Source organism: Molothrus aeneus, chromosome 3 (assembly GCF_037042795.1).
Source record: "Molothrus aeneus isolate 106 chromosome 3, BPBGC_Maene_1.0, whole genome shotgun sequence".
Taxonomy (NCBI): domain Eukaryota; kingdom Metazoa; phylum Chordata; class Aves; order Passeriformes; family Icteridae; genus Molothrus; species Molothrus aeneus.
In genome coordinates, this window is record NC_089648.1 from 45,841,563 (window position 1) to 45,858,173 (window position 16,611).

Genomic DNA, 16,611 nt, shown 5'->3' on the forward strand with positions numbered 1-16,611 from the left:
GGTTTTGCTCATGGGTGACACAATTTAAACTTTGATATTTCATTGAAAAATTCAGAGTAGCTGTGCAAGCAGTGTTTATTTAAAAGGCATTATGCTCAAATTCCCAGAATTATTATAGGATCTTCTCCTGGACAAATTTTTACAAGTCTTGCCCCAGATTAAAAGTAACATTCAACTCAATACTTAAAAAGTTCTTTATTTTTCTCTTAGACTTAGGCTTTCAGGAAACCTTAAAAATCAGTTTCATAATAAAGATTGATATTACAAAGCAGTGGGGGTGCAGTTCAAAAGACAAAAAAACCTAACCCATAGTGTCTTCAAATATAAAAATATATATCCAAATTATTACCTAGGGAAAGTGTACCACCATTTCTGTCTTAAGCTGGTCCTGCCAGCTTTTGGGTCATAACTCCCACTACAGAGCTCAAGAGCTCACACTGGAAGGAGCATCTCCAAGATTCATGTCACAGGCATGATTCAGAGCAAACTGCTTTGCTGCAGCATATGAACCCAATCTTAGATTTTCTGAAAGCATTCCGCAGTTTTCCCTTGGGCAGTGGGTAATAAGCATCCAAACATCTCCTGGGAAGCATAGGTCATATACACAAAGCCATCTTCATCTTTGTAGTCCCTGTACACTTCTGCCATTGTCAAGGACATACTGGCTAGGCTTTTGTTGTTCACCAGCAGGTAGAAAGCTTGTGTAGCTGTCAGAGCCATCCTGCTTCTAATTGAAAAAGAGGATTAAACATTAGCAAGTTGAATGTGGTTTCAACTTCAGTCTATGACATACATTAAGCAGAGCAGTTGCATGAAGTAGGGACAAAAAATGCTGTGTAAAGTTATTATGTGGCTTATTGTCTCCATCAGCAGGAAGTTAACTGGAAGCTCAAAGGCAAGGCTTACATGGCTACACCAAAGGTGCTGGGCATGGGCTTGGAGTTCCCAGTTACCAGGGAAAAGTGTGAATAGAAACCAAAAGCTTCCATAGTGCAGATTTTGCAAAGGATTTCAGCTCCAGTCTGTTACACTTACTGTAAAGTCTATCTTCAAAAAACAAGTCCTTTTCAGAGACATTACATGCAAGGATTACAATCCAAGTTGTCCAAGAGCCAAAAGCATTTTTTACAAAAGTTACAATTTAGAAAGATCTTTTTCTATACTTTAAAAACTGTACTGAAAAACATAGCTTTCACATTTTGTCAGAAAATACCACTGGATATTTTGGGTGATTTCTTTGCTGTAATGTTTCATAAAGAACAATTTGGCAACACATTTCATTTCACTCCCATTCAAGAGCTGCTTTGAACGAGAGCAAACTCAGCTAGGTGCAGTAAGAGAGCAAGGCAGTGACAGTCATAAGCAGAACACAGAGCCCCAATACCTATTCCACGAGGCAGGGAGAGAGCAGAACAAGAATTTTATATATTCTTTTTTCACTACAGTTAGGGAGAAGGGGGAGGACTGTGAACCCAAAAAGACCCCATTTTTCCCAATAGTACACCTGTCTTCGAACCCTTGCAAGAGAGGGAAACCAGTACATTACTAACACCTTTATCCTCCTACCCACCGAAGGAAGCAGCACACTAGGAAATGCCTTCTTGGGGACCAGCAGCCAAGCCCAGGTGCAGCTCCAACCCACTAGTATCCACTACCCACCTGATGATGGTTATGAACTGTGCCATGGTCAGCTCCTCGGGAACCAGAAACTTGGTTTTGTCCAAGACAGGAAGGTATTTCTCTTTATGGTATCTCTCAACAATTACCTGTTTTAATTAGAGTCATACTTAGCAATACCCAAAATATCCAGGTCCCTTTCCCTCCCCTCAGACGCTTCTTTCCTCAAACAGCGGCAACAACCTCCGCTAACAAACCAGAGACTTACCGGGATTTTTGTCGGGAACTTGGCTCGGATCCCTGCTACTTCTTCCCGCCGGCTGGCTGTGGGGCAGAGGGGAGAAGAGACGCGTTACGTGTGCGCGCAGCCCCTCCGACCCGCACAGCACTGCGCGCCCCCGCCGCCCCTACCGAGACTCTTCCTGAGCTTGAAGGGCCGATCCGGCTGCGCCCCGGGCGCCGCCCGCATCCTCCCGCCTCGGGGCCGCCGCTGCGCCCGCCGCGCCCGCGCCTCGCACGGACCGGGGCCGCCCCGCCCGGCAGCGGCGCCGCAGCCAACGGGAGATGTGCGGCGGCTGATCCCGCCTCTCCCGGCTGTCCCACAGCTCCGTGCTGCGCCCTGCCGCCGTGTGGGCGCCGGCGCCCCGAGGCGTTCTGCCGGCGGGGATAGCGCGGTGCTCGTGAGGGGCTTTTGACTGCCCCGCCCAGTGGTTCAGGGGTGCAGCTCAAGGCTGGAGTGCCCCCAGCTGTCTTCCCTTTGCACGTGGCCAGCCTTCGTCGTACCAGCAAACTGCTTTCGAGCAATTCGTTTGGTTTAAACAGAGAACAAGACAACCTACCTCACACACACAAAAAACTCCAAAAACCAAAACAACTCACCCCACTCAAAAAACCAACCACCCACCCCAGTCCTTTTTCATCTCCTCAGGTGTTATCATCATATGGCAGGGGTTCCATACTGTTGTCACTGATCACAGAAGTTTCATACCTTTTGGGTGTTTTCTCATGGGCATCTCTCAGAGCACTGCCTCTTCTTCACAAAGCATCCAACTAACTCCAGTTTCCCTCTCAACTAGCCACCCCATTCTTTTATAGCACTCTTCTTCTCACTGGTTGCAGCTGTGGCCTGTTGAAGTCAGGCCTGTTCCTAATCTCTGGTAATTGGCCCAGCTGCAACTCCTTAGGGGTAAGATTATTTTCTACACTATCTTTATTTTCTTGTATTCTATCCCCCTATACTCTGGCTACTAGACTGCTTGTTTTTTGAATGACTTGAGAGCTGAGTTTTAGCTCTGGTTTTGTCTCTGAGGCACAGCTGCAATTTTAAGAGGTTTCAAGCAGACTTCAAGTCCATCTATTTGGTAAATACAATTGGACAAGTTCCTTGCCTTTTGGATTGCTGGTTTACCTGTGTTTGCTTCAGCTGTCAAGATGGCTTTGCAGACGAACATGGCTCAGCAAGGGGTAAAGTTGACTCCAGTCTGGTGGTTGTGTTTATAAATCATCTCAGTGGGGGTCTGGAACTGATCCTTATGACTTGTTTGCTTTACTTATCCCTTTAAAATACAGGAATTTTTGTTTTATTTGATCTATCATTCTGGTCATGATCTAGTTGATGTGGCATGGCTAGGGACATAGTTTAGTGGTGGATTTGACAATGCTAGTTAATGGATGGACTTGGGGATCTTACAGGTCTTTCCAATTTAAGTTCTATTATTTTACCAGGCTAAGGGCAACTGGAATTTGCAAATTTTTATGAGTTACAGTATATGAGCTATGGCAAAGTCAATGATTGTCACCCAAGATAATTTTGAAAAGGAACATCTTTATTAAAGTGTGTGTGCACTATCTACACATGTGTCAGCTTTTCAGCCAGCCTCTCCAGAACAGTTTCCAGTAGCTGCAGTCCTTAGCGCTGCTGAGCTGTCCCTTTCTCTTGATCTGGAAGCAATGAGCATTAGCCACAGCACAAGCTCCCCCACGTGGCAGCACAAATTTTATTTTGCAGAGTAGACACTTGGGTCTGAGGGACTCATAAGCAAGAGCTCTGAACTTTGAGAAAGGCCTTGAGCCTGTAATGGAATGGTTTGGGTACAGCTCATCCCTATGATTTGATCTTTGCATGAGGGCAGTTAAGCACAGGGTTTGGCTTGAGTAGCTGGGTCTAGCTTAAGGTCTTTTGAGTAGAGGTGAGGTGACAGACTGAGGAAGCCTGAGGGAAGGAAGACGTGTGCCACAGAATTGACACAGTGCGATAACTCAGTATGGTGAGTTGTATTTAAGAAGATGAAGAAAAAGAGGAATAATTTGAAGGGTAAAGAAACAGCACAGGAACAAAGCCTGTAGAAGACAGGAGGATGTGTGGAGACCACAGAGTATTTCTTTGGAACTGTGGTCAAGCGTGGGGCTTTCCAAAGCTGTTCAGGAAGTGTATCAGTTCTTCCACACCCTCGTTCTGGTTTCTGCCCAGTAGATTCAGTGGAATGATCTGTGATCCACTTGGTGTAGAGAAGAGGGAACCTGCTACCCCAGTGCTCTGCTTCCTGTGTCATCTCTTGCTGCAGGGGAAGTACAAAAGTGTGGCTCCACGTAGGTATCAGGAGCCTTGCTCGAAGGGAGAGGTGCTTTCTCTTCATGTTCATAAACTCCTATGGCAGCATCTAGAGAGGAAAATGAATACCTGATAAGACGGTGAGCCAAAGAAGACAAATTCCCAGTAAGCCTGGTGATCAGTTATGGCTGTAATGTCTGTGAGAGCTAAGAGTGAGCAAAAACCCAGGCTTATTTGTGCCATGTGCTAATGAATAATGTAAATGTGTCACATTTTCTGGGGGTAGAGGGAATGGGATGTCTAATGTGTCTGCATAGCACTTATACTTGCTACTGCAGTGAAATATCCAATTTCAGACCTAAATGTGGAATTTATTCCTTCTTACATCCTTTCCCTTGGAAGTTTTTCTTAAATGCACATAATTAATGAACTGATAGAACAATTTTGTGTAGAGAATGGAATACTCAGAGGATCCTATTGATACAGAAATGGAAGGACAAAAGGGAATTATTATTCTATTTCTACCTGCTTGAATGTCCAAAGCCAACACTTACAGGCATCCTGTAAGTGCCTGAACATTAAAGCACAAACTCAGAGTTCTGTATCTTATCTAGTCCAGTTTCATTGCCATATTCACAGCCTCGTCCAAAACCCAAGGTCTACAGCTATGTTGATGAATTCTCATGTGTCCACTGTCTCCGTATGGAAGTGATCTGCTCTGCAAGTGCTCTCAAACAGTCCAATGTGTCCCAGGGACTCAACAACTTAGCCAAAAGCAGGAATCTACTTTTTGAAAGTGCTGTGAGACTTCCACTGCTTGCATCTGGATCTGTGAGCTACTGTAGAGGTAAGGGTCAAGTTATCTGTAGACTAACGATTTAAATATGAATGATACAGTGCTAGAGGGACTGAGATTTATTTATTTAAGCAACCTAACTGAATGGGAAGGGAAGCTGCAGCATGATGTTCCTAGGGGAAAAATGTGACTTGGCAAAATGAGGGTTTATTTGCCGCACTGCGAAAGCCTGTGAAGTTCTACAGTACTATGCATGCTTATCTTAAGTACATGTCTCCATGAGGGTTGTAAGTGAACCATGAGGCTGTAAGTGAAAATAGGAGCTTTTGAAGAGCCCTCAAGCAGTCAGGCTCAGCCAATCAATTTAATGGGTTTTAAAAGAGACATTGTAAATATTTGCATGCTTCCTGAGCACAGGTAGTTACAGATGGGGAATCCTTTGCTTCCTTCTTCTCTTCTGCAACTCTAAATCTGTCTAAATCTCTTCCTGTGACACAGAAGCAAGCCCCCTCTTGTGGATAAGCCTGAAGTAATTGTGTGCCAGTAGCTAAATTTCTGAATTCATAAGTCTTTATATCAAAAAGCTAGCTGGAGTATTATGTTTAAGGGGATGCTTAGTACTGTATCTCTGTTTTTGGTCCAAACTCACCCACTAATAAGACTCAGATTATAAACTTGTCTCAAAATGCTGAGATAAGTTCAAAGATCAGCAGTGGTATTTCTCAATTGATTGGTTTATAAGTACTTTTGGCTCTTTTTCTTTGTCTCTTGATTTTTTAACCCTTATATTGAACCTTGGTCATAAATCTGATGATTTTTTTTGTGTAGTCACAAGGATTAGAAATTATTTATGTTACTTTTAAACCAGAGATTACATTACTGTTTTGTACCAGAGCTTGAGATTTTGATCTTAAAATGTCTCTTCTGCAAAAGAAACTTTTAGTTAGACTCAATAATTCTCTCTTTACCTGTATGCCTGGTGTTCAGCTCATTGTGATGGAATAATTTCTTTAAGCTAGTATTTGGATTCAAGTGCACCAGTTGTACTTTTCTCGAGTGCTCTGTCTTTCATTTCAAGATTTTTAAAATTGCTCTCAATATTAATTAATTAAATTTTCAACCACATTGAAAGAGCTGAGCTCTAGTGGGGTATCCTCAGTAGTGTTTAATTTCTTTCACTTGTAAGTGCTCCTGGTTTAGCATTTTAAATTTTACAAGAATTTGAGACCTAAATTCTCAGTGTTTTTCATTGCTCAAATTGGTGATTCTGACTAGACATAAAGTCAAAAATAAATCAGTGACTCTTTTTGAGAAAAGCTGGTGTGAGCTGCCAACCTGTTGGTCAAGGTCCTCTCAGGTACATCTTTGACTTTCTGTTTCTTGCTGTACCAGTGGTTCACTGGCTTAATGCCCTACAGGGGCTGAACTCAAGGTCTAGGCAAATGTTAAAAAGAGAAAAACATTATTGGATCTTCCTTTCCTATCATCTGCTCTCTTGTTATCATTAATAAGATGCAATGTTTTACGCTTTCTGTCTACAGAAAAAGACAGAATTGACAATGTTGTTACTAGGTTGATGTTTCCTTGATCATCTCCTTGAGAACTTACAGCAGTGTTCTTCTTGTGGACTGGAATTATGGGACACAATATCTTTCTTATCTTGTTGTCTGCTGTTTGATGTGGTAGAACATTTGCACTCTGGTTTGCTGGTTTTAGTAATGCTCCTACTATGAGTACAGATCTTGGTGCTGGTGCCTTGGTGAGAAGTAACAGCATCACTTGCTCTGCAAATATGGATATAAAACTTACTCTTTGTCCAAATATGATCATAATATTGTTTGAAGTGATTTTTCTTCCACATAGGGCTTTAAAGTATTTTGTCCAGTGTAGTTCAGTTCCTTTCAGAACTTTGGCTTTATGTCCAGACTTTTCCTGGCCTCCTTGTTGAGGCTCCCAAGAATGTGTCAGACAATGCCAAAAGTATCCATTGGGTTCTGGTTTGTAGATACTGGAAACTGGTTCTATTTTAGCCTCCAAAAAGGGTGTTATAACTGACAGGCAGTAGAGGGGGTTTAAAAATAGCTTCAACGTGTCACTGTGAAGCTGGCAGCTTTGTTGTTTGATCCTTCTGACAGAAGGGTCAGGAGAGTCAAGCTCTCTGTCAGGGTTGAAAGCCTCATCAGGATAGCAGTGCCAGAGTTTCCAGGAGTGACTGTGACTCCTTGGATACCTCTTTTCTCGGGTAGATGTGTAAGAGGCCTGACTCCTTCTGGGAAATTGTTCTATCGTTAACAAAAATCTGCACTCTTAAGGTACCCCCATTTAGGTACTCAGAAACTCCAGCTCTCAGGACTTGAAGTCCCTTTTAAATTACTTCAGCAGAAATGTCTAAGGCTTAGACAGGTCCAAATCCAAACACTATAGAAAAAAAAAGTCTAAGTATAAAGGAAAGATTAGATTCCTTCTCTACAGTGTCAAGACTATTACTTTGTTTCAGAAATCTGTTTAAGTTGTTAGGAAAAATGCCAAGATTCATGTATGTAAAAGAGAGGGATGTTGCTCAGCTATTTTCGAAGAGAGACCCCCAGATTACTATTCTTGGTGGCTCTACTGAGCCACCTACTCTACTTCTGTGATCTTGAACAAGTCCTGGGAGTCTGGCCAAGCCCCTGAGCCATATCACGTACTTGGCTGCATAACAAATGCATTGCAGAGCTCAGATCATACTCATGTGCTATGAGCGAGGCTCTGGAGAAATGGGAACAATTTATTGGATATAAAAATGCTGACAAGTGCTATGGACTGATATGGGATTAGTGTAAATCATAGCCCAAACATGTACATTAGCAGATACACAAAATTATCTGCTTCAGGAGTCTAACCGGGGATGATGAGGTCCAGAGCCCTGTGTTCTTAGGTGCTGTGTATGGCCAGTGGAGAGAGGGAGAGAGAAGCTCTTGCATTTGGAAAGCAGGTGACTTTCACTACCTGTATGCTTTCAGGTTCCCTATCCTCTTTCAAACAGTATCTTGAGAAGCAATGCAATGCCAGTTTCACAGTGCAGCTGACAAGAGCCGAGGTCAGGAATAGATCTGCAATTGTTACTGTTGGTGGCTCTGGCCATACAGTGGCTGCCAGCACCAGAGAATGGCCTTTGCCCTGACACCTCAATGTTCCTGAGGGAGACTCTCAGAACAATAAGAATCCTGCATGAGAAATGCTGCTAAAGAGGATTTTTTCCCATGTTTTAAATTAAAGATTAGGTAAAACAGATCTGAGATCTGATGAAGGTCTCATCCTATAAAAAGATGGAGATAGGGTAGATGTGGTGGCTGGCAGTTGTGGAATATTGAATGGCTTCTGTTAGTAACCTCAGGGAGCCCATACAGAAGGATCAAATGGCCCAGAGTATTGGTATCTGGGTCACTCATTGCTAGGTTTCTCATATGGATCCTTCATGCTGTCAATATCTCAGTTTGTCTGTGGCGAAGACCTTTGGAGCAAATCCATGGGATAGTGTCACTTTGGTTTCTACAGTGCCCAAGTAGCATCATTTTTAATAGAGGACAAGCACCAAGTGTAAATTTTCCTCTAGTTTTAAAGAGGACCTTTCAAACACAAGGTTGAACCACACATTATTTTATAATGGTGAACCACACCATTATAAAATAATGGTCCAGAAGGAGCTACTGAAGTTGCCCACAAGTGGTTGTGGACAAATGCTAGGTTCATGGACCCTCCTGAGAAATGCAAATCCTCTCCTCTCACATGCACACTTGGCTGTTTGCACTAGCATGATGGATGTTTTATGCTACTACCTAAGTCTCTTGGGCTCAGCAGTAAGATGTGTTCATGTCTGAAACTATCTCTGTTTGCAGGCTGGGGGTTTTCATTCAAACCGAACAACTCCAAGATGGCTGTGATCAGACTGCAGAAGGACACATTAAGCTTTTAGACAGCAAATCTAGAGTTGCCCCCCATTATTCTTCCTCAATAAATTCTTAAATATTTAATCAGGTGCTTTTCTGAGTTTATAGTATTCTGTCATTCAAAGAGCTTTTTCTTTTTCCATTAGTTCTTCATATACTGGCTTTCTTAAATCTATCTGTGAGAACAGTGTCTTGCTACACTGAATTATGTTGAATATTATCCTGAAATATAAATACTGAAGTGTATTTCCATGTATCACTAAGAGCTTATTGGGAAACCAAGTTAGCTTTGCAACAGCTGAGGCACTAATTTCCATCACTTTTTACTGTGGAAAATCAAACCAAATTACTCAGGCTGACTCTTGTCCCCATCCCTTATGTAGCATTGACTCCATGCAACTGTTAAGTGCAAAATCTGAAAATAAATGTTTTATTAACATAAGAACTCTTCTTGCCCTTTAAATTTCAGTATCCGCTGTGACCGGAGTTAATTCTGTTCTTGTATTTTCTTTATTGTAAGATGAGAAGCTCTAATCACATCAGACATTGCAGATTTTTTCTGTGCATACTTGTATATATAAATATGTATTATCATACATAATTCTAAGAACATACTTATACACACAGATATATATATATATATAGTTATATATATCTATATATATGTGTGTGTTATTTCTTCTTTTCCACTGACAATATGAAGTCAGATACAGACAATGGATTAAATAAGTTGCTTTGGAAGTAAATGATACTAAATGTTTAAACAGCCCAGCTGTCTGTGGTCAAATGCAGCATCTCACCAAACACTTCTCCAAAATTAAAATTCTTCCAAGGAATGATTTATAATTTAGACCCGTAAAAAGGTTTCCTGGACAGCATTTTTTTTCCCATATGTAATGTGGTTTTAAATCTACTTTCTGATCCAACTTTCTGCAGTTGTCTCTGAAATGGGCTTGGTGACAGACGGTGGCAAACCGCCTAAAGATGAGTAGATATTTTGACTCTCTAACATTCATGTCCAGAGTGGTTAGTTAATGTCTAGCATGGTAATGTCACAAAGAGGAAGTGGGCTGAGAGAATTGCTAATCAAGAATTACTTGTGCTGGACTCACAGAAGAAAAGCTAGGCAGCCAACTGCCCAGACTGATTCCTCTTATTCCATGAAGATTTAAATCTCTTTATAGGAGAGATTGTGTTCAAGCAGAACGCCTTTTGAAGTTAGTTTTTACCTGAACAGGAGCACATGAAGTCCCACTGGTGAGGACACCAATACGTGAAACTGCTTCCCTCTCTCGGGCCAACACAACCTCCCACGCAGTGCAGTTTGGTAACTGGTGGCGATATTCTTACCACTAAACTCCATTGACCTGGCCATCTTGCCACTTTTGTATGGCTCTTTTTTTTTTTTTTTTTAAGCTTCCCATAACTGCAAGTACAGGAAACTAACCTGGGTCAGTTCCAGCCCACTGTGAGCTGGCATTCTGGCACCAGGCAGAGATCCTGAGAAAAAGACACTTTTGTCTACCAGTGAAGAATTGGCACAAGAAGGGTTTGCCTTATGTGTAAACTGAACTCTGAGACTGGATTAACTTCCTAGCTGTGTCACAGTCAACCTGGGTACCTTTGGAGCCTCTTTCACTTCTGATGGGATTTTCAACAATATCTACAAAAAAGAGGTGCCAAATTTCTTATTGGTACTTAGTGCAGTGATTAGCACAGCACTACTTTATCCTCATTTGGAATACACTTAATGTCTTGAAATCCAAAGAGAAAGAAGTGGATATTATTATTTACTATGCTCAGAATTGTGCATATCCTATGAATATTCTCTCTAGAAGAATGATCTTGAGAAGATAATTTCTCCATTAAAAGATACAGCTGCATGTTATGACTTGTGCATGTACTTTTACATTATGGACAAGGTAATTTTGGCTGATTGTTTGAATAATGAATAAATTCAGAGACTGAATTCAGACTGAATTCAGACACCTAGTAATGATGCAAGAGCAAAATTCATCAAGGTAAAGGTTTACCATGAGTTATTTTCTGTGTTTCTGAGAACTGTGTAAACTGCACACACCAGTGAGTTGCCTGGCTGACCTACATCCCCTTCCATGCAGATGCCATGTTGGTGTCTCTGTCCCTCCTCTGCCTCAGGTCTCTTGCTGGTGGCAGCAGTGATCTCCATGCAGCATCGCCGATGTCTCAGTCCAGTCACCTTCCAGTTTGTGGCTGTGGCCAGTATCAGTGGCCACCTGTAGCCAGCACTGCCTTTGAACCCTGCCTTCACTACTAAGTTGAGAACACACTGTGGAGCTAAATGGACCTTGGGTCTGACCCAACATTTTGTCCTAACATTACTAAAATGTCTACCGGAGCATGTGAGAACATAAAATTATACTTGTCCACTCTCTGCCATTTGAAGTGCAATAATTTCCCGAGGCAGGGATAGTAGTTAATACCCTCAGACATCTTTCTATGGCTCTGTCCAATAGCATTTTAATTATGCTGGTATAAACTGAAGTATTTGCAAAAACCTGCTAGCAGTGATTCCTACAACTTAGCTACGCGTGTCATGAGGAACCACCTCCGCTTGTTTATTCTAAACCTTCTGGTTGTTAGTAGTTTAATCCAATGATCCTTCATTCTGGTACTTAAGGAAAGGACAATCATCCCTTGTTCACCCAGTCTGATGTACAACTCATCTTTGTAAATGTCCCTGCAGGGTGAAAGCAAAACACTGATTTTATTCTTGAAACAACTGTGAAAACCAAATATTTTTTACCCTGGGTGATCAAATTAAGCAACAAGAAGTGACTTGCCTTTATGAAGTTGCCCTGCTCTTCAGCTTCCAGATAAGACTGTTGATTTAGGTACAAGTTGTTGTTCCTGTTTTCTAAATTCGAGTGCCCAAGTTACAAGAGTTTTGCATACTGTTTGACTGACCTTTCAGGGTTATTTAAAAAAAAAAAAGAACATGGGAGGTTGCAGTTTTCACAGTCAGCACTGACTCAGGGCCATGAGAAGCAAGTCTGCAGAGGGAGAAGGTGGAATTTTTCATATGTTTTCTCACGTTAACCACACTGCAACAGTCTGTAATGAAAACTCAAAAAACTTCAGTCAGGCTCTGGCTCTGTGCAAACCTACAGGGGACATTTGTGTTTGCTTGATAGGCAGAAAATCATTTAGAGGCTGGGGGTTCATTCCCTGGAGTCACTGAACTTCCAGAAAAATATGAACAATATGTGAGTGTGCTCCAGAATGATTTGGGCTTCAAGCATGTAGTGAGTAATATTTTTTTCTACTAGAAAAGTAGGGTTGTAAGAGGTCTTCCTACATGAAGGTCTTTAAAAGACACAGAACATTTTTTGCACAATATTGAATATCAGATGCAAGTTCAAACAATCCAGGATGTATGTGCTGCAGCCCAAGGTTCAGGTATGGTTTATTTAGAATAATTGCCCAGTAGGATAGCTGTCCCTTTCTAGAGTGCACTGGAAAATCTAAAAATACTAGAAGTATCATCTTGTAAGATTTCTGAATACCTCTGTCAAGATAACAAATACCTTAAATTTTCCCTGGCTTCATAGTCAGCAATCTGCTAGACCTCAATCTCATGCCTATGAGTAATACTCTTACCTCAGAGCTGGACTGCTAATTAAACAAAAAAAATCCTTTATATCTCCAAAATAATATAGCTGAATACCCACCTGTTACAGAATTATATATGTCGATAATGGATTTAATTCATGGGGGGGGGGGGGGAGGGAGTATTACTTGTATTTTCTTCTTGTTAGTGTCAGCTGAGTGCTAAAGATCCCTCTTGTGCTGGGTGCAAAACATACCCTGTACAAAAGGAACATCTTGTCATGGTTTCCACCCTGAGCAGTGGAGAAGTTTGTTGTGTTTGTAAGGGGCAAACGAAACAGTAAGATGTCTTTGGGCACTGCCTCATATGGGACAGTGGTTTTGGAGTGCAGCCAGCTGAAGCTCAGCCACTCTCAAAACATCACACTTAAAGAGAGACCAGAAAAAGATTCATGACACTCAAGTATGTTCTGGGAGTTTCCATAAATTGAAACTTCAATTCCCATTGTTCTTGTTGCTATCACAACTGCACAAATGGTTCTGTACCCGCTGTGTTTCTCCTTTGTGTTGTGAAAATTGGTGCCTTACACAGAGCTTCCAGATGAAAAGATTAGGTTTAAATTTTCCTCATGGAACAAATTTCATTTGAGAGAGTCCATGTTTTACAGTCTAAAATTTCTTGTTCTTGGTGAACTTTTGCTGAATGTCCAGAATCCTGAAATAACCCCACAGCCGTTCCCCCTGGGAGACAGCCAAGGAGTCAGGGAAGCCCCAGCTTTCAGTGGTGCTGATACCTGGCTTGGCTGTTGGTAATAGAGGGAGCTTAGCTGAGCTGTTCCAATGTCTGAGCAGCTTCCTGCTGACTGGAAAAGTGGGGAGAATAAAAAGATTTCATCTAATTCTGACTGAAACCAAAATCTGAAAAAATGAAGTTTCCAGTTAGCAGGAAACCCCCTTTCCTGGCTGTCCTCCGTTCTAACTTGGATGACTTCACCCTCTTATCTAAACTCAGAATGCTTGTGCTTCTTACTTTGGAGTTTCTGTACACAAAGGAAATATATAAAGGTAGTGGATTATAATGATTGATCTAATGAGAAGCACAGAAGGGAATCACCTACATTTAAATTCCTAATGTGTTTCCTAACACTGTTTCTCTCTAAATAACTGGATAAATCAGACTAGGTTTTAACAGATGGTGTTACATATAGTTTCAGAAACGAATACTGACTATTGTAGTTGGAAGGGAATTTACTCTGTCAAAGTCTAGACAGGTTTTTAAATCAACGAATCTATAGTTATAAATCTATAAAATATGTAGGCCAGGAGCAAAAGTTAGGTCTATCCCTCTCACATGTAACACAGGGAATAGATTTTTCACCTGTTTTTCCCCACATTTATAGCAGCCATTCTTAGAGCAGGAGGCTCCTGCAAAGTTGTGCAGGTGGCTCTTGTGGGAGAGGACAGAGGCCTTCCATACAGCAGGGGAGGAGGAACTGTAGAAGATGGAAACAGCTTGGCCCCTGGCCAAAAGCTGCAATGGTTGGTAAGTTCAGCAACTTTATCATCCTGTGATTGAAAGTGAAGGACTCTTCCCTCAGGATGCTTATTAGAGCTCCCAACAAAGCTACGTGCTCCTGTGTGTTTTGGTAACGGGACTGAGCCAAAGGATTTTGATGAAGCACACTACCATTCGCTAGAATTAATAATCATATGGAATTCCAAACTCAGGTAAATAATTTAGGCATTGGTTCTGTGTTACATTGTAAGTTCCAAATCATCATTGGTATGTCCTGTTCACAATACCTTGTAATTCATACTTCCCTATCTCCATGTTCCACAACCCTTTGGAATCTGTCATTCTCTTGCCCTCTGGATGTAACCTACCTACCACTCTCCTCTTGCTCCATCAACCTCTTCACTCTTTGAATACTATTGTTTATGTATTGAATAGTAGATGTGTTATATATTCAATTATATCCTTACCAATTATTCTTCCATTTAATTCCATGCTGGTATATGATGCTTTTTTTCCCCCTGGATGTTCCAGTTCCTTTGATAATAGCTATTATTATTCTTGTAAATCATGCCTTGCATATAAAACAAAACATTTTGTACAGGTGTTCCCTTTAGCCAGGGGCACTTGGATTTGAAAGGTCCTCCATCAAGATTCAACAAACATAGGTTAATCCCACTGTCACAACCTCTACATGAGCTCAATTTTCATGAAAGAAACCAGAGGAAGATAGAAAAGAAACGGTGAGCAACAGCTTAAAGAAGATGGAGCATCTTTTTATTACTTGAATGACTCTACATGCAAAGAACACAGTCTGTGTTCTGTGAAATGACAGAATGTAATAAAATGAATGTAATCTGCAAAGGAAAAGACATGGCAGCAGAAAATATTGAAAAGCAGTCACAATAACAGTTCAGGTTAATGAGAACTAACACTAATAACACTGGTGTAACTGAAACGTCTCAATAGCAGTCCAGCAAGTAGAAGCATTTGTATAAAACAGCCAAAAATTAAATATTTTGCTAGGTATTTGATCTTATTTGATTTCTGGAACACATGTTGAGAAATTATAACATGTATAAATGGAGAAACACCATAAAAATTTGATTATCCCAAGGCCTTGGCATATTTACTGGAAAGAAAATTTTAGGAGAAATGACAGCCAATACTTGTTTTATTACTTTCATTTGAGTACTGGCACAAAGAAAAAAAAAATCTTAATCCAGGAGTTGTACCTGTGGTTTTTTAATATATTCTTTTGAGAGTTTTGCTCTACCTGACCTCAAAATATTTCACAAGAAGACACAGTATATTTTCATGAATGCTGAGGGTACACCAATGATACTCCCAATTCAGAAACAACAAAAACAGACCATTCTCAAAGATCTTGGAAAGGCTGGGTGATGATGGCTTAAAATCCAGTTGACAGAAATGGAAGGTTAGTGCTGGATATGAGATAATAAGCAGATTGAGGAGAAATGCTGATTTATTATTCATCGTTCATTTATCAGTAACACTTGAAAAAAGGTATACAGGATTCTGGAAATTTATGCCCAGTCCACCTGCTGAAAAAATCTTTAGAGCTTTCTTGTAGAAAAGTACAAAATGGACACAAGAGCTGAATCTGAACTGATAGTTTGAAAATGTCAGGGATGAGAGAAAGCAAACACCTATTCCCAGAGGCTCTGATGATACCAGGCAAAACTGCCAAATAATACTTCTAAGCAAAGCCCTGGGGCAAGCTTTCTCAAAAGCAGGTCAATGACTATAAACACGTGGCTTGTGCTTCTGGCACCTTCACTTGAAATGAAGAGCAATGCTCAAACCAGAAAAAGCCCAGCACAGGTAGGAAGAGCTTCCTGTTTCTGCCTACAAGCCACATGTTGGCACAGACAGACTGCAAACCACTGCTATCAGTAAGAGCTCAGCAGGCAGTTTCTCTACTTTGCATTGCAGCTGTATGAGTGCCAAAGAGAAGGCAGAGTCAGAAAAGACTTCAGCAGTAGCCGGCATTTTATCTGCACTTTTTGGAGAAAGTCCTCGGGGGAGGGGGGAAGCACCAGATCCTGACATTTTAGAAGTAGCTGTGGTGAGGTTCTCTAACAGAAAACGTTTTATGTTATGGGGTTAAATGCTCAAAAATGTTGAAATTTATACTAATGCTCTATCATAAATACTTCAAGGTGAAGTATACTCTATATTTGTGTACAGAGAGGTATGCATGTGTGGCACTTCCCTCAGTTCTCTGTCATAATGGTAACTTTTCTTTTCAAGTGCAGAAGGTTTGTCTGTGAAATCCTTAAGCTCAGAGGCACTTAACCTGTTGAGAACAACTCTTACACCTTTAACAAGACCAAATTTCTTTCTTATTTCCTTGTCGTTATCCCAATGTGCTTTTTCATCATCTCTTTTTTGCAAGTCTTCTTTGGATAGGAATGCAGTCTTGCTGAGGAACTGAAATGGGAAAGAGTAAAACTTGACTTATCAGGAAGTGAATGTAGTCTTTTTTTTCCCACCCCAGTTTATTTTTACAGCTTTTTTTCTACAGTGTCACATACCTTGGGCATGTGGCTTTGCAAGAAGAATTTAATTCAGGAGGGATCTTGCATGCCAGCCC

The 16,611-nt window shown here is 41.1% G+C and overlaps 1 protein-coding gene across 1 annotated transcript; it reads right to left on the reverse strand.

The window, feature by feature from the left end:
- Positions 1-223: 223 nt before the first annotated feature.
- Positions 224-2,139, reverse strand: MAP1LC3C (microtubule associated protein 1 light chain 3 gamma). Its single transcript, XM_066545679.1, has 4 exons — positions 2,029-2,139; positions 1,886-1,941; positions 1,660-1,766; positions 224-727 (listed from the first exon to the last, which is right to left on the reverse strand). Exons 1-4 carry the CDS (start codon positions 2,084-2,086, stop codon positions 517-519), a joined length of 432 nt encoding a protein of 143 aa, XP_066401776.1. The 5' UTR covers positions 2,087-2,139; the 3' UTR covers positions 224-516.
- Between the last annotated feature and the right edge of the window lie 14,472 nt (positions 2,140-16,611).